At 40.1% G+C, this 23738-nt stretch overlaps 2 protein-coding genes across 6 annotated transcripts in view; one reads left to right on the forward strand and one right to left on the reverse strand.

Moving 5' to 3' along the window:
* The window catches only part of srebf1 (sterol regulatory element binding transcription factor 1), a 92334-nt gene that overhangs the window by 33955 nt on the left and 34641 nt on the right, over positions 1-23738 (forward strand). The window lies entirely within an intron of this gene.
* Positions 1897-23738, reverse strand: part of LOC130932113 (retinoic acid-induced protein 1) — a 144316-nt gene continuing 122474 nt past the window's right edge. For all 3 annotated transcript variants that reach the window (XM_057861520.1, XM_057861519.1, XM_057861518.1), the window contains 2 exons: positions 23498-23547; positions 1897-4838 (listed from right to left, as the gene is read on the reverse strand). In XM_057861520.1, coding sequence (XP_057717503.1) covers positions 4830-4838; positions 23498-23547 — 59 coding nt within the window. In that variant the 3' untranslated portion in view covers positions 1897-4829. The remainder of the gene's footprint in view (positions 4839-23497; positions 23548-23738) is intronic.

A 23738-nucleotide genomic window follows, 5' to 3' on the forward strand; every position in this document is an offset into this window, starting at 1 on the left:
GCATAATGCCTTCCACCTTGCTTGCTACCGGGTCACGTTGAATAAGGCGCTGTTGGAGCGGAAAAGTAAACTTGACAGAGGAGATGTTAACATGGTATATAAACGATTTAGCGTTTTTCTCTTGACAAAAACAGCAAAAAAAAAAATTCCATTCCTGGTCAAAAATGAAGATGATTGTCCTTTTGTGTCTTCAAATGTAAGACATGCTTGGATTGTAGCCATATTATTGTTTTTTTGTTGCTGTTGAGCTGCCGCCGTGCAGAGCGCTTTTGGATATTCATGTACAATTTATTTTAGTGTTGTGAAAACGGGGTATTAAACTAGGGCTGCAGCTATTGATTTTTTTAGTAGTTGATTAATCAATGACCTAGTTTGTTCGAATAATCGAGTCATCGGATAAGGAACGTAAAAAACGGTATAAAAAAATAAATGAGGATATGTGTATAACAAAAGAACATTTCGCTAACTTGCATAGCAAAATTCTCCTAGCTTAAATGCTGTAAAATGCCAACTTTTTTTTTTTCAATGCTCTTAACAAATAGTTCAAGCACAAAAAACGGCTAAATACTGTATACCTTTAAACAAAATTACGAATGCATTAAAAAAAAAAAAAAAAAAAAAAACATTGGCTCAAACAAAAACGGCTTATGTTGGTCTTAACAGGGAGCAGCTGCATTCAGCCATGTGAAAAGAGGCAGGCCAGAGGGCAGTGTATCCACCCAAATAAAACTAAAGGCACTTTCAAAACAAACCATTACAACCCCACTTTAATTAAACGAATATTCGAAGCAGCAAAATTAATTCAAATATTTTTTTTTCTCATCGAATACTCAATCGATTAATCGTTGCAGCACTATATTAAACCGAGATTTATTGGCCGTTTTATTTTTCAAATGTGTTTGTGTATCATTGCGCCATCTAGCTGCGGGGATTTGCATTATAATAAACAGGAGCTTTTATTTACAATACAAAAACTTCAACACACACTGAAGGTGAATTAGAACGCTGTCTTTGTAGTAGCCAAGTAGTAGTATGTAAACTATCCAGCATGCTTGTGTACTGCCATTGTGCATGCCTTGTATTTAGAAAATGCTCGAGCATTGGACTGAAACAACTGTTTGGGGTGGGGAAAAACTGAAAAAAGATCCTTAGCACCCCCTGCTGCGTGTGACTTATAGCGTCCCTGTACTTGGTGCATTGAGAAAAGACAAAAAAAGGGCAATGTTGAAAGGTGCTGGTATATTTTAACAATGGCGGTACAAAAACATATCCAACAAAGCAAATGCTGTGTCATCCAGTTCAAACATGAACATAAATAAAACTAAAAACTGGCATGCTAAAACTTAACAGATGACATTCCAAAAAGAGGACGTAATATCTTCATCAATGGATTCTTTTAATAATATTTTATAAGCAATAACATATTCCATTTTATAGAAAATAAACATCTCTAGGAAATACTATACACAGTTATTATTAGTACAGCACATCTTACATTTAAACAGCATCAAATACTGTACACCATGAAATGATGAGCGTCATCAAAGTGTTGAATGTTTGGCGTTTTGGAACGCTCTTTAACATGTCACCTGGACTGTCAGCGCACCACTTAGCTTGAACTGTACAGAAAATATGCGGCAAGACCAGCCGGAGCCTCGTAATGTAAAGACAATGGCAGCTATTGAATGTACATTGTACACTTTTTTTTTTTTTTTTAAAACCCCCGGAACACAATGTTTGACCTTGACCAAGGGAGTGATGGGGTGATAATGAGGTTGATGCATGTTAATATACACCTCAGAAGTGGTGCCTTGAGAGACGGGTTTACGGTGATAGACTGCTTGTGTGTAGTGTTTTAACAGTATCAATTTGGTTTTATTTATATATATATATATATATATATATATATATATATATTAGGGCTGTCAAAATTATCGCGTTAATGGGCGGTAATTATTTTTTTAAATTAATCACGTTAAAATATTTGACGCAATTAACGCACATGTCCCGCTCAGACAGATTTAAATGACAGTACAGTGAAATGCCCACATGTTAATTGTGTTTTGTGGAGTTTTGCCGCCCTCTGTTAGCGCTTGGGTGCGACTGATTTTATAGGCTTCAGCACCCGTGAGCATTGTGTAAGTAATTATTGACATCAACAATGGTGGGCCACTAGTTTATTTTTTTATTGAATATTTTACAAATGTTAATAAAACGAAAACATGAAGAGGGGTTTTAATATAAAATTTCCATAACTTGTACTAACATTTTTCTTTTAAGAACTACAAGTCTTTCTATCCATGGATCGCTTTAACAGAATGTTAATAATGTTAATGCCATCTTGTTGATTTATTGTTATAATAAACAAATACAGTCCTTATGTACCGTATGTTGAATGTATATATCCATCTTGTGTCTTATCTTTCCATTCCAACAATAATTTACAGAAAAATATGGCATATTTTATTGATGGTTTGATTTGCGATTAATTGCGATTAATTACGATTAATGAATTTTTAAGCTGTAATTAACTCGATTAAAAATTTTAATCGTTTGACAGCCCTAATATATATATATATATTTTCTAACCAAATCCTCCTCTTACTCATATCATCTGAATAGCCCCCCCGCCTAATAATTGTTATGTGTTGCATTCCACTTTTAATTTCAGTTTTAAAAGTGGATGGGTCAAACCCTGACATGTTATAATCAATGTAGGAAACTGTAGAATTTCAGTAGTTTTACATAAATAAACTTGTGTATACAGTGGTATGCAAAAGTACCGGAACCTTCTGGAATGTCTCACATTTCTCCACAAAATCACCATCAAATGTGATCTGATCTTTGTCAAATCACACAGATGAAAAAACAGTGTCTGCTTTAACTGAAACCACCCAAACATTTATAGGTTTCATATTTTAATGAGGATAGTATGCAAACAATGACATAAGGGAGAAAATAGGTAAGTGAACCATTACATTTGGCAGCAATAAGTTCAACCAGACGCTTCCTATAGCTGCAGATTGTTGAAGATCAGGAAAAATCTTGGCCCATTCTTGTCGTCAGAACTGCTGTAGTTCAGTCAGATTCCTGGGATGTGTGGCATGAATCGCTGTCTTTAGGTGATGCCACAGCATCTCAATAGGGTTCAAGTCTGGATTTTTAACTTGGGCACTCCAGAACGTGCATTTTGTTCTTCTGAAACCATTCTACGGTTGATTTACTTCTGTGTTTTAGATCATTGTCTTGTTGCTGCATCCATCCTCTTTTTAGCTTCAACTGTCTGACAGACGGCCTAGGTTTTCCTGCAAAACATCCTGATAAACTTTTGAATTCATTCTTCCATTAATGATTGCAAGTTGTCCAGGCCTTGAGACATCAAAACAGCCCCAAATCACTATGCTCCCTCCACCATGTTTCACGGTGTGGATGAGATGTTGATGTTGGTGAGCTGTTCCATTTTTCCTCCACACATGACGTTGTGTGTTACTCCCAAACAAAACTTTGGTTTCATTAGTCCACAAAATATTTTGCCAAATCTTCTGTGGGGTGTCCAAGTGCGTTTCTGCGAACATTAAACGAGCAACAATGTTTTATTTAGACAGCAGTGGCTTCCTCTGTGGAGTCCTCCCATGAACACCATTCTTGGCCATAGTTTTACATATAGTTGATGTGTGCATAGAGATATTGGACTGTGCCAGTGATTTCTGTCTTTAGCAGACACTCGGGGTTCTTTTTTACCTCTCTGAGTATTCTGCACTAAACTCTTGGCGTCATCTTTGGTGGACGGCCACTCCTTGGGAGAGAAGCAACAGAGCCAAACTCTCTCAATTTGTAGACTACTTCTCTGACTGTCGATTGATGAACATCCAGACATTTAGAGATGGGTTTGTATCCTTTCCCAGCTTTATACAAATCAACAATCCTTGATCGCAGGTATTCAAACAGCTCTTTTGACCCAGCCATGATGCATATCAGACAATGCTTCTCATCAAGACAGTTCTTACCAGGTGTGTGTTTTATAGTGGGCAAGACAGCTTTAAACTACTCATCAGTGATTGGGCACACACCTGACTTAAATTGTCTGGTAAATTTTTTTTTTTGAATTGCTCTTTAAGTCTCCTTAGGCAGAGGGTTCACTTACTTAGCTTTCCCCCTTCTGCCATTGTTTGTGAAAATATGAAAAGGGTGGTTTTAGCTAAAGCAGACATTGTTTTTACATCTGTGATAACATGATTTTTTTCCGATCACCATTGCTGTACTATCTGCCAAATTGCTGCAACAGGGTGCTCATATCTCCAATTTTAGAAAAATCATACACTCACTCGTACCCCAAGGCGCCATGGTAGTCAAATCATTAGTTGCCACTGACGGCGTCTGTTCCACCGTCGGCATCAGTGACAACCAATGAGTCGAAACGCTGCAATATTTCGAATTAATGTAATCACATCACGTAAATATTTGCGTCACATCCAGCGGGAAATGGAGTGACAAGCGCACACTGGCACCTTTTGGCCCACAGACAAGTTGGACAGATGGATGCGCCTGTCCAACCTCTGTTGGCCAGGTGCGCCAATGTGATAGCAACCCGTCGGAAAGCGGCACGCGTGCACCCACATTTCAAGTGGAGCCCCCCGATATCCCGGAGCGTCTCGGTCCAAAACGCTTTGCCAGTCCTTGAGGGGTCGCTCTCTCGAGGAACATCTTTCAGAGTTGAGCCTCGGGCGTTGGGGGCGCGCTGTCATCCTGTCTGCTTTTATAGGATTTGGTGGCTGTTAGGACACCGTTTATCTTTGCCTTGCTCCTTTGAGGTGGTCCATGCGGATATCTTACAAATCCTGTAGAGGGATGGAGGAGAGATGGGCGTGAAAAAAAGGTGCGCACAATAATCAACTGTAAACTTATTCACTGCCATTGATGAGTCTGGAAACAATTTTACTGTTCCATAGCTTCCAGCAGATGGCAGCAACACATGAGAGGTTTCTGGTATAAATGGGAGTTATGAAGAAACCAACACATTTTCTACTGCTGATTACTAACGAATGAAAAATTGCAGAAGCAGAGTCTGTTTTTCTTGTTGAAAAAAAGAGAATCTATCATTTGGCAACTAAAGTGTATAATTAAAGAACACGATATTTTTGGGATCTTGGAAAATGATAAAGATGCTTCAAAATTGCTGGTCTGTTTTGAAAACAGATGACACTAAATGGCACTAAATACAGTGGGGCAAATAAGTATTAGTCAACCACCAATTGTGCAAGTTCTCCTACTTGAAAAGATTAGAGAGGCCTGTAATTGTCAACATGGGTAAATCTCAACCAGGAGAGACGGAATGTGAAAAAATAAATAAATAAAATAAAATTTATTTCCAAATTAGAGTGGAAATAAGTATTTGGTCACCTACAAACAAGCAAGATTTCTGGCTGTCAAAGAGGTCTAACTTCTTCTAACGAGGTCTAACGAGGCTCCACTCGTTACCTGTATTAATGGCAACTATTCTAACTCATTATCGGCATAAAAACACCTGTCCACAACCTCAGTCAGTCACACTCCAAACTCCACTATGGCCAAGACCAAAGAGCCGTCAAAGGACACCAGAGACAAAATTGCAGACCTATTCCAGGCTGGGAAGACTGAATCTGTGAATCTGAATCTGAAATCAACTGTGGGAGCAATTATTCGAAAATGGAAGACATACAAGACCACTGATAATCTCACTCGATCTGGGGCTCCATGCAAGATCTCACCCCGTGGCGTCAAAATGATAAGAACGGTGAGCAAAAATCCCAGAACCACACGGGGGGACCTAGTGAATTACCTACAGAGAGCTGGGACCACAGTAACAAAGGCTACTATCAGTAACACAGTGTGCCGCCAGGGACTAAAATCCTGCACTGCCAGACGTGTCCCCCTGCTGAAGAAAGTGCACGTCCAGGCCCCTCTGCGGTTCACTAGAGAGCATTTGAATGATCCAGAAGAGGACTGGGAGAATGTGCTATGGTCAGATGAAACCAAAATAGAACTTTCTGGTAGAAACACAGGTTCTTGTGTTTGGAGGAGAAAGAATATTGAATTGCATCAGAAGAACACCATACCCACTGTGAAGCATGGGGGTGGAAACATCATGCTTTGGGGCTGTCTTTCTGCAAAGGGACTAGGACGACTGATCTTTGTAAAAAAAGAATGAATGGGACCATGTATCGAGAGATTTTGAGTGAAAATCTCCTTCCATCAGCAAGGGCATTGAAGATGAGACGTGGCTGGGTCTTTCAGCATGACAATGATCCCAAACACACAGCCAGGGCAACAAAGGAGTGGCTTTAAAAGAAGCATTTCAAGGTCCTGGAGTGGCCTAGCCAGTCTCCAGATCTCAACCCCATAGAAAATCTGTGGAGGGAGTTAAAATTCCGTGTTGCCCAACGACAGCCCCAAACATAACTGCTCTAGAGGAGATCTGCATGGAGGAATGGGCCAAAATACCAGCAACAGTGTGTGAAAAGCTTGTAAAGAGTTACAGAAAACGTTTGGCCTCCGTTATTGCCAACAAAGGGTACATCACAAAGTATTGAGATGAACTTTTGGTGTTGACCAAATACTTATTTTCTACCGTGATTTGCAAATAAATACTTTAAAAATCAAACAATGTGATTTTCAATTTTTTTTTTCCACATTCTGTCTCTCATGGTTGAGGTTTACCCATGTTGACAATTACAGGCCTCTCTGATATTTTCAAGTGGGAGAACTTGCACAATTAGTGGTTGACTAAATAATTATTTGCCTTTACACGGTATCAAAGATTGCACCTATCATGACCTTCTGCCGATTTTGAAGCATTTTAAGTGGTCAAATTGAGCTCAAAGGGGCTGCGGAACAAAGAATCACTAATAATAACTATAATAATAATAATAATAAAACCGAGGAACCACAATAGGTTACCTAAAAAAACATTGTCACCTGCATGCCCATACTGTTCAGTTATGGATGTGTTCTAAGGCAAATAAAATCAAATCAACTTTTATTTGTTTAGACCAAATCACAACAATAGTTAACTCGAGGAGAAAACAAAACGTTTTAAGGTGCAGTAGCCCTACGCTGGATTTCGACCTACTTGAGCATTGTAGCTTTTTTTGTTGCCCCCCCGCAGGTAAAACTAATGCCCACCCACACCTGGCATCCTGGTAACACCAATGAACATGAGTATTTTTCATTTATCCTGGAGGGAATCAGGCAGCGTTAGGTTGCACTCCCAACATGCGTGGCCGTTTTGTAGCTTTGCCGTTGCAATGACGGGCAGTCATCGCTCCAAGCTGGCAAGCATTATTTACATCATATTCGTTTTGCACATTTATGCCGTTAGGTAACGTGTTCGTTTAGCATCTTTGGTATGTGCTGTAAGTGTGTTGTGATTGTAAAGTGCTTAGTTGCCGCCACTTTTTCTCGCCAAATTAAATGCGTTTGTGTATGGCGTACTTCCGGGTTGTGCGCGCACATCAGCGCCCCCCCTTTTGTGTTTATTGCACTGTGCAATTCATTTGTGTGTTGTTGATTATTGTGGAGTCAATTTGCATTGTTTAACATTTGTACCACTGATACGCTGTTAACCCTAACCTGAAATTTATAACTATACACATTAATTCCATGCAGTTTTTCAGTTATTTGTTGGTTTCAGGTCTCCGGAGTGGCTTAGCTACCGTGAGTCAATGGTGGTTGAAATCAACTCCATCGACTAATTAAACCTCCGCTAAATGAAAGATTGAGCATTATGTGAAAAATTCTAATCTTCCCCTTTAAATTCAATTATCGGAAAGTCAATTACATGCGATGACATATTTCTGTTGTCATTCTTACGTTGAGGCGGCAAAGGGAGAAAAATTGGTAAAAAGTAACTTATAAATTACTTTTAAAGTAACTTAGTTACTTTGATAATGAAGTAATCAGTAAAGTAACTAGAAAACTTTTTTGAGACTTTATCAGTAATCAGTAATTAAATTACTTTTTGAAGTAATCTGTGACAACACTGGACCAGACTTATGCTCCTGTGGTACAGGGACTGGATGGTCTGTGGTTCCACGGCCAGGATGAAATGAATTTTATCTCGTAGGTCTTGAATTCCAAGAACTATTCCAATTTTAAATGGTGCAAGATGCACAAAATTTCTCCTGAGAAATTTTTGGACATTGTAGAACTTACTGATTTTTTTGTAGAGTTGACATTAGCTTCAGAATTTGAATCCTGTTTCAAGTGCTCCTAAGAAGGTTTGCGTCAACCTGACAAAACCTGGGAAACAGAATTGGTAGTTGCAGAAGACATTTATTTTTCCCCTAAATTAAGCCCACAGCCTTTTTTGACTTGTATCCTTAAAGCAGAAATGTGAAGTAATTTCATAACATGCCAAATAGGGTCACAATTAAAGTAATTAAACATTGTCCAACAAATAAAACATGAAAAAATAATTTATATGTTGTATATTTGACAAAATAATCGCGTTTCCGAAGTCCGAGCCTGAAAGGGGACGAACCCGGAAGTGATACGTCACACCGGGAACAGCGATGGCAGCTCCATACATACGGCCGCCATACAAAGCCTTTCAAACAATGATTCAAACAGCGATATAAGCGATAGATCGAGCGCACGGGAGGAGATCCAAGTTTTTGAAGAGTTGGAGGAAGAAGAGGAGGTTGGAATTTTATGTTGGACCTAACATGTATTAGCCAGACGCTAATCAGGATGCAAACAATGTGCCTAGACTACCTGACATGGAATGGAGACAAGACCCATCGAGATTACAAGATTGGTAAAATATAGGCTGTTATTATTTTCATGATTTGAAGATGCAGGCATTTGCACATAATTTTATGTTTTTGTCTATCTGATTACATTGTTTAAAAAAATAATAATCAGACTTCATGTTCATTTTGGCAGATCCGGCAGCTCTCGTGCATATAAAATGATTATATAAAAACGTTGGGGGGAAAGAAGGAGATGAGTCATTGATGGCTTTCTCCACTTTATTGTGGCAACATAAGAAAACAAAATAATAGCGGACTGCCTTCACATTCGACCGCGAAGTTTTGCTTCTTGCTCATCTCCGCCTCGCCTCGTACTACCAGCTACTGCTACTTCCAGTCCCAGCGTCTCTTAAACGGATCGTGCATAGTGTCTTGTTATGAGCTTTTTGTTGACAAAGATATCGAGCACACGACGTGCTGACAACATTGTTTCTTTATTAACACATGGAGCTAACAGTACAAACACAGCTTGGGGCTCTCGGCAGGAAGTGGCGTCTAATGGCGTGAGGAAATATAGTTTTTTCCCACAAGTGAACAGATTACAAAGCACCACTTCAGTGTTGTCCCGAGACTACATTTCCTATGATTCACTGCGTGACTTGAGCCGCTCGCTGATTCGCTGCGAGATTGACTCACTGCCAACACGCTAGTTGTCACCTGTCAGCGGCTCTCGTAAAACACAAACTAGAAGGCTATCAAGCGGTCACCGTGAAAGAAACGCCGAACTGTACAAATGCAATGCAATGCTTGAAGCATGAAGGTGGAAATACATAATACAAATAAATGTGCACAAACTCACCGGCAGTGTGTGTCTCTTACGGCAACGTGACTGTGAATTACCGCGACGCCGACCCGCTTATATGCACATCCACACCCCTTTCCCGATTGACAGTGGATTAACTCTTTCGGACAAGATCGTAGATGACGCACAATTTAAACACGCTTAACTTAGCGAACACAACAACAACAACTATGCCACGACTATTGCCACGAGTTGGCTTTCGGCTAACGTCGCTAGCTTCTACTGTACATTCCACTACAGTTGGCAGCTCTGCTTAGTCATCAGTCATCTATCCAAATATCACACTTACTTTTTGGCAAATCCTTGATCATAAGCAGACCGGTTAAGGAAGCAGGCATCTTCGAAGTGTTTGTAGCAGAGAACACTACTTGATGATGGCGTGAAATTCATTTGCTTCGTGAGAACGAAAGATGTCCGTTTACGTGCCCTGCTATCCTTTGGCCACTCATACAACTTTTCGTTAGAGTGAGAACAAAACATCGCCACACACCGCCGTGGCATCTTACCGAGAAACAATGCAACAAACAATACTGTTCTATGGCGGACTTCCCTCGCACTTCTAGGTGTGACGTCATTTAAGAAGATTGCCGAAGAAAATTATTTTCGTTGTCAAGGGCGTTGCTATGGGTTAAACAAAGAATCTGGAAGGGTTGCGTTAAAAAAATAACGAAAATATGCTTATATTTGTTTAGCCATTGATATTATTCAAAAACGTGGTTGGCCAACCTTACTTCACTTTTCCGCTTTAAAGAATACACTTAGAACTGACAACGATGCACTCTCAACCCTTTGTAGGGCAAGTGACTACTTTTAAAGACCTTGGTCATGTACGCCACAAGATTACAATATTAACATTTAGTATACAAGCGTAGCCTAATCAAAATGATTTTCACTTTAGTGGATGCCATGTCTCGCTCGCCGTGTCAATTGCTGCGGCGTTAGACATCAACGTCCGTCCACTGAGTCGGGCCTCCTGAAGCGTCCGCTAATTGCTTGTGCTTGCCATTCATCTCTCTCTCCCGTCACAGATGTGTGTCGCGGCCACATGAAAGCGCCGACCCAGCAGGAACGCCCACTAATTGCGGCGACACGTTGGCGGCGGAGCGCTACTTTTTCCTCCTTTTCGCCTCCCCTGATGTAACCGCCTCGTTTGTCTCTCGCTCCCAGGCAAACAAAGCTTTTTTTCCATTTCTCGTGGTTTCTCGCTATACGTTGATGAGCGTACAGATCAATGGCACCCAATCTTTGGCCTCCCGCCCACTTTTTACTGTCCCACAGCAAATGATTACAATGTCGCTTACTGTGGCCTGCACAGGAAGCTAAAATTCAGCCTACATTATGTTGCACTTCTCAGTTTTAACACTCGATGGAGCTAGTCACTTAAACTGCCCCTAATACAGTGGTGGTCAAAAGTTTACATACACTTGGGAAGAACGTAATGTCATGGCTCTCTTGAGTTTCCAGTTATTTCTACAACTCTGATTTTTCTCCGATAGAATGATTGGAACAGATACTTCTTTGTCACAAAAAACATTCATGAAGTTTGGTTCTTTTATGACTTTATTATGGGTTAACAGAAAAAGTGATCAAATCTGCTGGGTCAAAAATATACATACATGGATCTGAAAAAGCGAATCATTGACTTGAAAAAGTCAGGAAAGTCACTTGGAGTCATTTCAAAGCAGTTGCAGGTCCCAAGAGCAACAGTGCAAACAATTGTTTGTAAGTATAAAGTGCATGGCACTGTTTTGTCACTGCCACGATCAGGAAGAAAACACAAGCTATCACCTGCTGCTGAGAGAAAATTTGCCATGGACTGAGAGGCTGCCGTGCAAGAAGGAAGACCTTGCTCCAAAAGCGGCACCTTAAGGCTCGACTGAAGTTTGCTGCTGATCACATGAACAAAGAAAAGACCTTCTGGAGGAAAGTTCTGTGGTCAGACGAAACAAAAATCGAGCTGTTTGGCCACAATGCCCAGCAATATGTTTGGAGGAGAGGTGAAAGGTGAGGCCTTTAACCCCAAGTACACCATGCCTACCGTCAAGCACGGTGGTGGTAGTATTATGCTGTGGGGCTGTTTAGCTGCCAATGGAACTGGTGCTTTACAGAGAGTAAATGGGATAATGAAGAAGGAGGATTACCCTCAAATTCTTCAAGATAACCTTACGTCATCAGCCCGAAGATTGGGTCTTGGGCGCAGTTGGGTGTTCCAACAGGACAATGACCCCAAATGCACATCAAAAGTGGTAATGGAATGGCTAAATCAGGCTAGAATTAAGGTTTTCGAATGGCCTTCCCAAAGTCCTGACTTAAACCCCATTGAGAACTTGTGGACAATGCTGAAGAAACAAGTCCATGTCAGAAAGCCATCAAATTTAACTGAACTGTACCAATTCTGTCAAGAGGAGTGGTCAAAGATTCAACCAGAAGCTTGCCAGAAGCTTGTGGATGGCTACCAAAAGAAGCCTAATTGAAGTGAAAATGGCCAACGGACATGTTACCAAATATGAGCGCTGCTGTATGTATATTTTTGACCCAGCAGATTTGATCACTTTTTTCTGTTCACCCATAATAAAGTCATAAAAGAACCAAACTTCATGAATGTTTTTTGTGACAAAGAAGTATCTGTTCCAATCACTCTATCAGAGAAAAATCAGAGTTGTAGAAATAACTGGAAACTCAAGAGAGCCATGATATTATATTCTTCACAAGTGTATGTAAACTTTTGAACACAACTGTAGGTAAATTGCTTGGTGTAAAGAAATCAACTGTGGAGCAATTATCAGAAAATGGAAGACATACAAGACCACTGATAATCTCCCTCGATCTGGGGCTCCATGCAAGATCTCACCCCGTGGCATCAAAATGATACTTGGAGCCATTTCAAAGCAGCTGCAGGTCCCAAGAGCAACAGTGCAAACAGTTGTTTGTAAGTATAAAGTGCATGGCCCTGTTTTGTCACTGCCACGGTAGGTCACGTAGGTGATCAAATACTTATTTTCCACTCTAATTTGGAAATAAATTCTTTAAAAATCAGACAATGTGATTTTCAGGTTTTTTCCCCCCCCACATTCTGTCTCTCGTGGTTGAGGTTTACCCATGTTGACAATTACAGGCCTCTCTAATCTTTTCAAGTAGGAGAACTTACACAATTGGTGGTTGACCAAATATTTATGTGCCCCACTGTACGTCTTTGGGACACTGAAACAATTAAAAATAGAACGTATTTATACGTTTTTGGGAGCAAATAAGTTAAAATAAATGATGATTGACGCATGCGTCGCTTTGACGTTTCGGGTTCCAAGCGTCTCTGGCAAGGTCAAACCTTTACGTCGGTCAATCATCGCTGACTTTAATAAGCAACTCCAGTGCTAAGTGACTAAGAAAAGCAGCTGGAGGGAGAGTGAGGCTACATGATCGGATCGGGACAGCTCATCTGCACGAAGTTTGAAGCGCGAAGTAGCGCGGGATCACTCTACTTTGAATAAAAGTCTATTAAAAAAAAAAAAACGATTCCAATCGAAGGAATTTGAAGTTGGCCCTCGTATCCTTCTATTTTTCTGAAAGCGGCCCTCGGAGAAAAAAACTTTGGACGCCCCTGGTAAAGGTGATCTGTTAATGAGCTTTGTGCTAACACTACGAGTCACCTCGCTTGAGTTGAAAGCAGCATGTTTTGCCGGTTCACCTTTTATGTGCGCGTGTTCACAAGGAGACCCTCGGGTGCGGTGTTGACTGTGTGTGTTTGTGTGCTTGCGCTAGGCCTTTTGATTAGGCTTTGCGGCTTAAATTGGCACACACACTCGCATCCCTACGCTGATGACAGCCTCTACCGCCTCTCTCTCGCTTTCTTGTCCTCCCTTTTCTCTCCTTCCGCGGCTCCGACGTGGGAGTGGAGGTGAAGGCAGACGGGGGGGAGAAGTGAGGAGATAAAGGGGAGGGACGGATGAAGGCGGCATGACTGAAAAAATAGGCAGGAGCCCGTCGGGGATGAGAGGTGAACGGGACGAGGGAACTGAAGCGGCGGGGGGGGAGCGAGAAGGAGAAACAAGACGAGAGGCGAGGAAGGGAGTGTGTGCGTGTTGTTGTGTAGCATGCGAGGCGCGTCGCAGGCAGTGATGGTGGGTGGGGTGTTTTGATCAGCAGCCAGCGTTTCATCACTGTCAGTCTGCGCGGAGGAGAGCAGAAACGGGGAGGAGGGGGGAGAAACGTTGCTGCCTCAATGCGCCGATGCTCCCTGCTGAATGTCAGCCTTCTCCATCCCTCCCCGCCTCCTCACGCTGCCTTTGACCTTCCTTTTTGAGGGTGCAGTGAGGGCGGAACGCCACTAGGTGACGTCCGTGGTGCGAGAACAGTAGTGATACAAGGGCTCCCTCCAGTGGTTGTCATTTACCTCATTGGCTGTCGTGTCAACCCTCCCAATCAAAACGGATTGGACGTCTACCACTGTCAATGGAGGTGACAGTGTTGTCTGAGTGTAGTTTTTTCCAGTGTTTTTTTTTTTTTTTTTTTAAATCTATTCCACGGCTTAGTTGTGTTTCTCAACAATAGTATGAATGCCATCGATATAAAAGATAGTTGCTCAAAGTATGTAATGCAGGTGTCCCCAAACTACGGCCCGCAGGCCGGATTCAGCCCGCCTCCACATTTGGTCCGGCCCCCTGAACAAATTATTATTATTTTTTTTTTCCAATAGTGTTATTTATTTCCTGGCTTTTTTGTGTGAAGAACCCAGAGAGGGTTATTTGGTAATTATCTATTTAATTAAGAGTGTTATTATTATATTATATTATATTATATTATATTATATTATATTATATTATATTATATTTAGGGCTGTCAACCGATTAAAATTTGTAATCGAGTTAATTACAGCTTAAAAATGTATTAATCGAAATTAATCGCAATTCATCGCAATTCAAACCATCTATAAAGTATATATTCTGTAAAATAAATTGTTGGAATGGAAAGATAAGACATACGATGGATATATACATTCAACATACGGTACATAAGGACTCTATTTGTTTATTATAACAATAAATCAACAAGATGGCATTAACATTATTAACATTCTGTTAAAGCGATCCATGGATAGAAAAACTTTGTAGTTCTTAAAAGATAAATGTTAGTACAAGTTATAGAAATTTTATATTAAAACCCCTCTTAATGTTTTCGTTTTAATAAAAATGGTAAAATTTTCAATCAAAAAATAAACTAGTAGCCCGCCATTGTTGATGTCAATAATTACTTACACAATGCTCATGGGCGCTGAAGCCTATAAAATCAGTCGCACCCAAGCGCCAGCAGAGGGCGGCAAAACTCCATAAAACACAATTAACAAGTGGGCATTTCACCCTACTGTCATAATCTGTCTGAGCGGGACATGTGCATTAATTGCGTCAAATATTTTAATGTGATAAATTAAAAAAAATAATTACTGCCCGTTAACGCGATAATTTTGACAGCCCTAATTATATTATATTATATTATATTATATTATATTATATTATATTATATTATATTATATTATATTATATTATATTATATTATATTATATTATATTATTATTTACTTTTGTTCCGTGAAGAATCCAGAAAGGGTTATTTGTTTGTGGCTTTCTGAAAAACAATAAATCTTTACATTTTGGCACTCCTGCAATCGTCACACCTTTTCTGTTACAAACTGACCCCTCATCAGAGAAGGGAAAAGTTATGTGGCCCTCACAGGAAAAAGTTTGGGGACCCCCGATGTAATGTATGCGAGTTGCTTATTTCTTAGAGCTCTGATAATGGAGAAAATAATGTTTAATAATAATCCTTCTGAGACTTCTGAGCTTTTTTTTGCAATGCATTTTTCATTTCTCTTTGCTGTTTGATATTCATGATGCCGTTTTTGTAATAAAAGATGTCAACATATGAGGACCATGGGTTTAATATAATATGAGATACAGTGCCCTCCATAATTATTGGCACCCCTGAAAAAGATGTGTTTTTTAGCTTCTAATATTTTTTTTTAATTCAAATAATATGGGACCTTAATGGAAAAAAGAGAAAAATCCAACCTTGAATACAAGTGCATTCATTCAGAGGGGGAAAAAAATCCCACATAAAGAAAAAATTATTTGACATCAAATAATGTGTGTCACAATTATTAGCACCCCTGGTTTTAATACTTTGTACAACCCCCTTTTGCCAACAAAACAAGGTCTGGGGACTGAGATGGCCATGGGAGGAGCTTGATTTTGTGTCTGGTGAACCATTTCTGTGTAGATTCGGCCATATGTTTAGGGTCATTGTCTTGCTGAAAGACCCAGTGACGACCCATCTTCAGCTTTCAGGCAGAGAGCAACAGATTTTGATTTAAAATGTCCTGGTATTTCAAAGCATTCATGATGCCATGCACCCTAAGAAGTTTCCCAGGGCCTTTGGAAGCGAAACAGCCCCACAGCATTACTGACCCACCCCCATACTTCACAGTGGGTATGAGGTGCTTTTCAGCATGCGCATCTTTCGTGGCACGCCAGACCCACTTAGAGTGTTTGTTGCCAAAAAGCTCAATCTTGGTCTAATCTGACTGAAGCACACGGTCCCAGTTGAAGGCTGGGACCGTGTGTATTTTTGTGTTCTTCAAATATTGGCTTTTATTTACGTTTTAATCCTCTGTTGCATGTGAGAAAAATGAAATTCTGTGTTTTTTCAGTTTATAATTTAAAGGGTACCATAGATAGAGATGTAATTCTTAAAAGATAAATGTTAGTATGAGTTATAATAATTTGATATTAAAACCCATCTTAATGTATTGATTTTAATAAAATTTGAGGAAATAGCGGCATGGAAAATGAATGAATGAATGTAAAATTACTTAAACTTGTAGGGCGCCATTGTTGTTGAAGACGCAATGCACTCTGCACAAAATGAGCAGCAAAAGCAATTAAATGAAGGTCACCAGCGGGATTTGAACCTGCCTTTCCTGTGCGACAGATGACCGCATGGACAACAGCACTATTCCTCCGCATTACGTTAGTCATTATTTCCTTATAAAGCAGTCGCAACCCACATGCGTGGTGAGAGGCAGACAAACGAAAAAAAGAACAAAGCAATGATGCAACTAGCAATGAAGGGGTATACAAACTCAAATGGCAGCAAGTCAATATTTCGGCAAGCCGCCTAGGATCGGTTTAAAGACACTGCTGATGAGCTGGAATTGGATGCAGGTACGACGTTGGGAACTCATCCCACATCTCTCTAACAAAACAATCTGACCAGCAGCAGAATGTGACAAAATCATGCCAGTCGTCATACTAACTTTGCTTGCTGGCCAGCACAGCTCTCAGTCCAGCCCAACCACGTTATCCCCCCAGTGTGCATTGCGTGCAAAAAACATGGCGCCCTCCGTAGGTCAAAACATGTACTGAATACAGTGGGGCAAATAAGTATTTAGTCAACCACCAATTGTGCAAGTTCTCCTACTTGAAAAGATTAGAGAGCCCTGTAATTGTCAACATGGGTAAACCTCAACCATGAGAGACAGAATGTGGGGAAAAAAACAGAAAATCACATTGTATGATTTTTAAAGAATTTATTTCCAAATTAGTGTGGAAAATAAGTATTTGGTCACCTACAAACAAGCAAGATTTCTGGGTGTCAAAGAGGTCTAACTTCTTCTTAGGAGGTCTAATGAGGCTCGACTCGTTACCTGTATTAATGGCACCTGTTTTAACTCATTATCGGTATAAAAGACACCAGTCCACAATCTCAGTCAGTCACACTCCAAACTCCACTATGGCCAAGACCAAAGAGCTGTCGAAGGACACCAAAAACAAAATTGTTGACCTGCACCAGGCTGGGAAGACTGAATCTGCAATAGGTAAAACGTTCGGTGTAAAGAAATCAACTGTGGGAGCAATTATTAGAAAATGGAAGTCATACAAGACCACTGATAATCTCCCTTGATCTGGGGCTCCATGCAAGATCTCACACGTCCAGGCCCGTCTGCGGTTCGCTAGAGAGCATTTGGATGATCCAGAAGAGGACTGGGATAATGTGTTATGGTCAGATGAAAACAAAATAGAACTTTATGGTAGAAACACAGGTTCTCGTGTTTGGAGGAGAAAGAATACTGAATTGCATCCGAAGAACACCATACCCACTGTGAATCATGGGGGTGGAAATATCATGCTGTGGGGCTGCTTTTCTGCAAAGGGACCAGGACGACTGATCTGTGTAAAGGAAGAATGAATGGGGCCATGTATCAAGAGATTTTGAGTGAAAATACCCTTCCATCAGCAAGGGCATTGAAGATGAGACGTGGCTGGGTCTTTCAGCATGACAATGATCCCATACACACAGCCAGGGCAACAAAGGAGTGGCTTTGTAAGAAGCATTTCACGGTCCTGGAGTGGCCTAGCCAGTCTCCAGATCTCAACCTCATAGAAAATCTATGGAGGGAGTTGAAAGTCCGTGTTGCCCAACAACAGCCCCAAAACATCGAGCTCTAGAGGAGATCTGCATGGAGGAATGGGCCAAAATACCAGCAACAGCGAGTGAAAAGCTTGTGAAGAGTTACAGAAAACGTTTGGCCTCCGTTATTGCCAACAAAGGGTACATAAAGTATTGGGATTAACTTTTGGTATTGACCAAATACTTATTTTCCACCATGATTTGCAAATAAATTCTTTAAAAATCAAACAGTGTGATTTTCTTTTTTTTTTTTTTTTCTCATTTTGTCTCTCATGGTTGAGGTTTACCAATGTTGACAATTACAGGCCTTTCTAATATTTTCAAGTGGGAGAACTTGCACAATTAGTGGTTATTTGCCCCATTGTATAGGTTTTTAAATCAATAGCAATAATATATGTGTTTCTCATTACATAATTTAGTAAAAGAGAAAAATTGTGGCATATCAAAACCTACAAGTCTTTAAGTCCGAGGTTTCGTGAAACAAGATTTCTTCCGTCCGGACGAATATGACAAAATTATTGGCTTTAGATTGAATTTAGATTTCATGTTTCGAGTCAATATAAATGAGCACCTTCACTATGAGCTGTTTTAGAGCTGATTTCAATAGAATATCGTGCCCTGTCATTTTATAAACACTCAACTTATCGAATAAAATAACTACCGTAATTTTCATGCTAAGAATCTTTTTGTTCCTGTTATTTTTCTTCTTCTTTTTTGGTCTGTTCTCGTGTTTGTGCTCCTTCAATTTTCGGTTTTAGTCGGACTCTGCAGAATGGATTAAGGTTGTTGCCGGTGATGTATTTCTTTCATTTTCGCTTCCTGTCGAAAGAAAAGTGCCTTGACATTTATGAATGCTGCCTTGTTGTCATTTGTAATAACACTGAATGGATTGAACTGAATGCGACTTGATTCTGAGGCCCGACTGCAAGTGAACAAAATGCAACCGGAAAAGTGAAAAGAAGCCCCCTACTGACTTGTGTACACATGTAGCCATGTGAACTGCTTTTTGTTCTGTGAGGAGCAGAAAAAAGAAAGCAAAACGAGGCGATCTGGGGGGTTCGCTGAGGAAAAATCGAAGCGGTCCGCTCAAGTGTGCTTGTGGGAACACCAACCTCTTCATCCCTTTGTATTTACGCACACAGTTTGTGTGTAAGGGCTTGAAAGCACCTCTCCTGTTGAACCCCTCCCATCTTTTCTCACTTTTTTCAGCTTCACATTTGCAATAATAATTTGTGACCTGGCACAGCAATACGAGTCGGAAATTGCACAGAGACATCCTGAGATTAAAAGCAAACATAGGTGAAAATAGTCAAAATTAAACATCATTTAACATTCCATAAACACCTCCTCAAAGTTCCATTATCATGAAATGAACATCGCAAAGTGTTGAAAAGTATTTTGTAAAAGACCTTCCCGTTTTCGTAAATATCCCCAATTTACAATTATCAGTTAGAAAATGAAGATTTTCTTTGGCTAATTTTGTACCCAATTTATTAATTCTATGTATTTATGGGCTAATTTTGGCAGGGAATATGTAGAGATTTTTCATAATAAAAGTAATTAGTGTACAGTCCCTGACAAAAGTCGTGTCACTTTTTCATTTTGTAGAAACAATTGCTAACAACCTGACTTTTAATTATTCAATACTCATCTGACCGAAGCACACGGTCCCAGGCTCCAACTGTATTTTTGTATTTTTGTGTGAGACCAAGATTGAGCTTTTTGGCAACAAGTGGGTCTGGCGTGCCACGAAAGATGCGCATGCTGAAAAGCACCTCATACCCACTGTGAAGTATGGGGCTGGGTCAGTGATGCTGTGGGGCTGTTTCGCTTCCAAAGGCCCTGGGAACCTTGTTAGGGTGCATGGCATCATGAATGATTTGAAATACCAGGACATTTTAGATCAAAATCTGTTGCCCTCTGGCCGAAAGCTGAAGATGGGTTGTCACTGGGTCTTTCAGCAAGACAATGACCCTAAACATATGGCCAAATCTACACAGAAATGGTTCACCAGACACAAAATCAAGCTCCTCCCATGGCCATCTCAGTCCCCAGACCTTTTTTTGTTGGCAAAAGGGGGTTGTACAAAGTATTAACACCAGGGTGCTAATAAATGTGACACACATTATTTGATGTCAAATATTTTTTTCTCTATGTGGGATTTTTTTCCCCACTGAATGAATGCACTTGTATTGAAGGTTGGATTTTTCTATTTTTTTTTCCATTAAGGTCCCATATTATTTGAATAAAAAAAAAAAAATTAGAAGCTAAAAAACACATCTTTTTCAGGGGTGCCAATAATTATGGAGGGCACTGTAGGCACAAAATTCTTCATGTCATTGGAAAGCTGTGATTACCGTATTTTTCGGACTATAAGTCACATTCTTTTAAATAGTTTGGCTGGGGGTGCGACATATACTCAGGAGCGACTTATGTGTGAAATTATTAACACATTATTATATCATTTCACATGTTATTTTGGTGTTTTGGAGTGACACTGATAGTTTGGTAGACTTGTTAGCATGTTGTTTATGCTATAGTAATCTGAATGACTCTTAATAGCTATATTACGTTCGCATTTTGTTGTTCATGCATCATGTAACATTATCATACTGTACAATTATTCAGCATATTGTTCTCTATTGTATTTTAATTTTAATTTTAATTTGCCTTTCAAGATGACATATCTGTTCTATGTGTTGGATTTGATCAAGTAAATTTCCCCCCAAAATGCGACTTATACTCCAGTGCGACTTATATGTTTTTTTTTCCCTCTTCGTTGGGCATTTTATGGCTGGTGCGACTTATACTCAGGTGCGACTTATAGTCTGAAAAAGACGGTACTCTTTTTGGTTATACCAAGACCTCGCTTTCGAAAAATGGGTCACTGTATCAGTGTTGTTAATAACGGCGTTACAATATAACGGCGTTACTAACGGCGTTATTTTTTTCAGTAGTGGGTAATCTAATTAATTACTTTTCTCATCTTGGCAACGCCGTTACCGTTACTGAGGACGGAAAGGCATGCGTTACTATGCGTTACTATATTGGTCGAAAAGTCTGAGGAAGACGGACTCACCGAGACGACAGAGCAGAGCAGGAGTGGGGAGGAGAAAGCTGTGACGCCGAGCAAACGCGATGCTAGGTAGCTCCAATAATACATGTTGTAGCCGATAGCCTACAAACTACGCCCGCATGTTATGGTAGATATGGTAGACATGGTAGATATCACATGTACTGTATATAGATATACAGTGTCTTGCGAAAGTATTCGGCCCCCTTGAATCTTGCAACCTTTCGCCACATTTCAGGCTTCAAACATAAAGATATGAAATGTAATTTTTTTGTCAAGAATCAACAACAAGTGGGACACAATCGTGAAGTGGAACAGCATTTATTGGATAATTTAAACTTTTTTAACAAATAAAAAACTGAAAAGTGGGGCGTGCAATATTATTCGGCCCCTTTACTTTCAGTGCAGCAAACTCACTCCAGAAGTTCAGTGAGGATCTCTGAATGATCCAATGTTGTCCTAAATGACCGATGATGATAAATAGAATCCACCTGTGTGTAATCAAGTCTCCGTATAAATGCACCTGCTCTGTGATAGTCTCAGGGTTCTGTTTAAAGTGTAGAGAGCATTATGAAAACCAAGGAACACACCAGGCAGGTCGGAGATACTGTTGTGGAGAAGTTTAAAGCCGGATTTGGATACAAAAAGATTTCCCAAGCTTTAGACATCTCAAGGAGCACTGTGCAAGCCATCATATTGAAATGGAAGGAGCATCAGACCACTGCAAATCTACCAAGACCCGGCCGTCCTTCCAAACTTTCTTCTCAAACAAGGAGAAAACTGATCAGAGATGCAGTCAAGAGGCCCATGATCACTCTGGATGAACTGCAGAGATCTACAGCTGAGGTGGGAGAGTTTGTCCATAGGACAACAATCAGTCGTACACTGCACAAATCTGGCCTTTATGGAAGAGTGGCAAGAAGAAAGCCATTTCTCAAAGATATCCATAAAAAGTCTCGTTTAAAGTTTGCCACAAGCCACCTGGGAGACACACCAAACATGTGGAAGAAGGTGCTCTGGTCAGATGAAACCAAAATTGAACTTTTTGCCCACAATGCAAAACGATATGTTTGGCGTAAAAGCAACACAGCTCATCACCCTGAACACACCATTCCCATTGTCAAACATGGTGGTGGCAGCATCATGGTTTGGGCCTGATTGTCTTCAGCAGGGACAGGGAAGATGGTTAAAATTGACAGGAAGATGGATGCAGCCAAATACAGGAACATTCTGGAAGAAAACCTGTTGGTATCTGCACAAGACCTGAGACTGGGACGGAGATTTATCTTCCAACAGGACAATGATCCAAAACATAAAGCCAAATCTACAATGGAATGGTTCAAAAATAAACGTATCCAGGTGTTAGAATGGCCAAGTCAAAGTCCAGACTTGAATCCAATCGAGAATCTGTGGAAAGAGCTGAAGACTGCTGTTCACAAACACTCTCCATCCAACCTCACCGAGCTCGAGCTGTTTTGCAAGGAAGAATGAACAAGAATGTCAGTCTCTCGATGTGAAAAACTGATAGAAACATACCCCAAGCGACTTGCAGCTGTAATTGGAGCAAGAGGTGGCGCTACAAATTATTAACGCAAGGGGGACGAATAATATTGCACGCCCCACTTTTCAGTTTTAATTTTGTTAAAAAAGTTTAAATTATCCAATAAATTTTGTTCCACTTCACGATTGTGTCCCACTTGTTGTTGATTCTTGACAAAAAAATAAAATTTTATATCTTTATGTTTGAAGCCTGAAATGTGGCGAAAGGTTGCAAGGTTCAAGGGGGCCGAATACTTTTGCAAGGCACTGTAACTAGATGCAAAATGACAGACATGGCACTAAATGCCTTAGTAGACAGCCGCCATCTTAAAGCAGTAGACTTTTTAGGACGGCTCTGTTGTAGAGAACCTTCCTAGCGAACCTAAGTAACTTTTTATCTAAAATACTTCTAAATCGGCAAAATCTTGACTTGAATCTATCTTTAAATGATGAAACAGTTTTAAAACTTTCATATGTCGAAAGTAGAGAGAAGGGAACTAATGCAATAATGGGAGCAATTTTAACTACTTTTAACAGTTGATTCAGGGTAAAGGGTAAATTAGGGTAAAGAATTGGGCTCGGGCCCATTGTACCAAAAACTTTCACAAAAAACTTCACATAGTGTGGCCAATGGTTTTTTTTTTTTTTTTTTTTTTTTTTTTGAGGGGAAAAAAAAAAAAGTAATTATCATCAATTACTTTGCCAAGTAACTAATTACTCTTACATTCAGTTAATTGAGTTACTAATGCAATTACTTTTTGGGAGAAGTAATTTGTAACTATAATTAATTACTTTTTTTCAGTAAGATTAACAACACTGCTGGGGGTGTTCTTACCTCATGTTTGGGACATTTGATGGAGAAGTCGTCTTCGTGGAATGTGCAGCCTGGAGAGAAAGCAAAGACAAAACAATAATAAGAGGGACAAGATTAGCAAGTTAAATACAGCTCAAATGGAGAAAGAGGAAGGAAGAAGCAGAGAGGAGAAGAATGAGGAAAGGATGCGATGGGATGACTTGCATGGAGGCAGGCCGTCACGTATGGCTGAAGCCCGCAGCAGGAGGGAAATGGGCCTTCT

Source organism: Corythoichthys intestinalis, chromosome 16 (genome assembly GCF_030265065.1).
Source record: "Corythoichthys intestinalis isolate RoL2023-P3 chromosome 16, ASM3026506v1, whole genome shotgun sequence".
In the NCBI taxonomy this organism is placed as follows: domain Eukaryota; kingdom Metazoa; phylum Chordata; class Actinopteri; order Syngnathiformes; family Syngnathidae; genus Corythoichthys; species Corythoichthys intestinalis.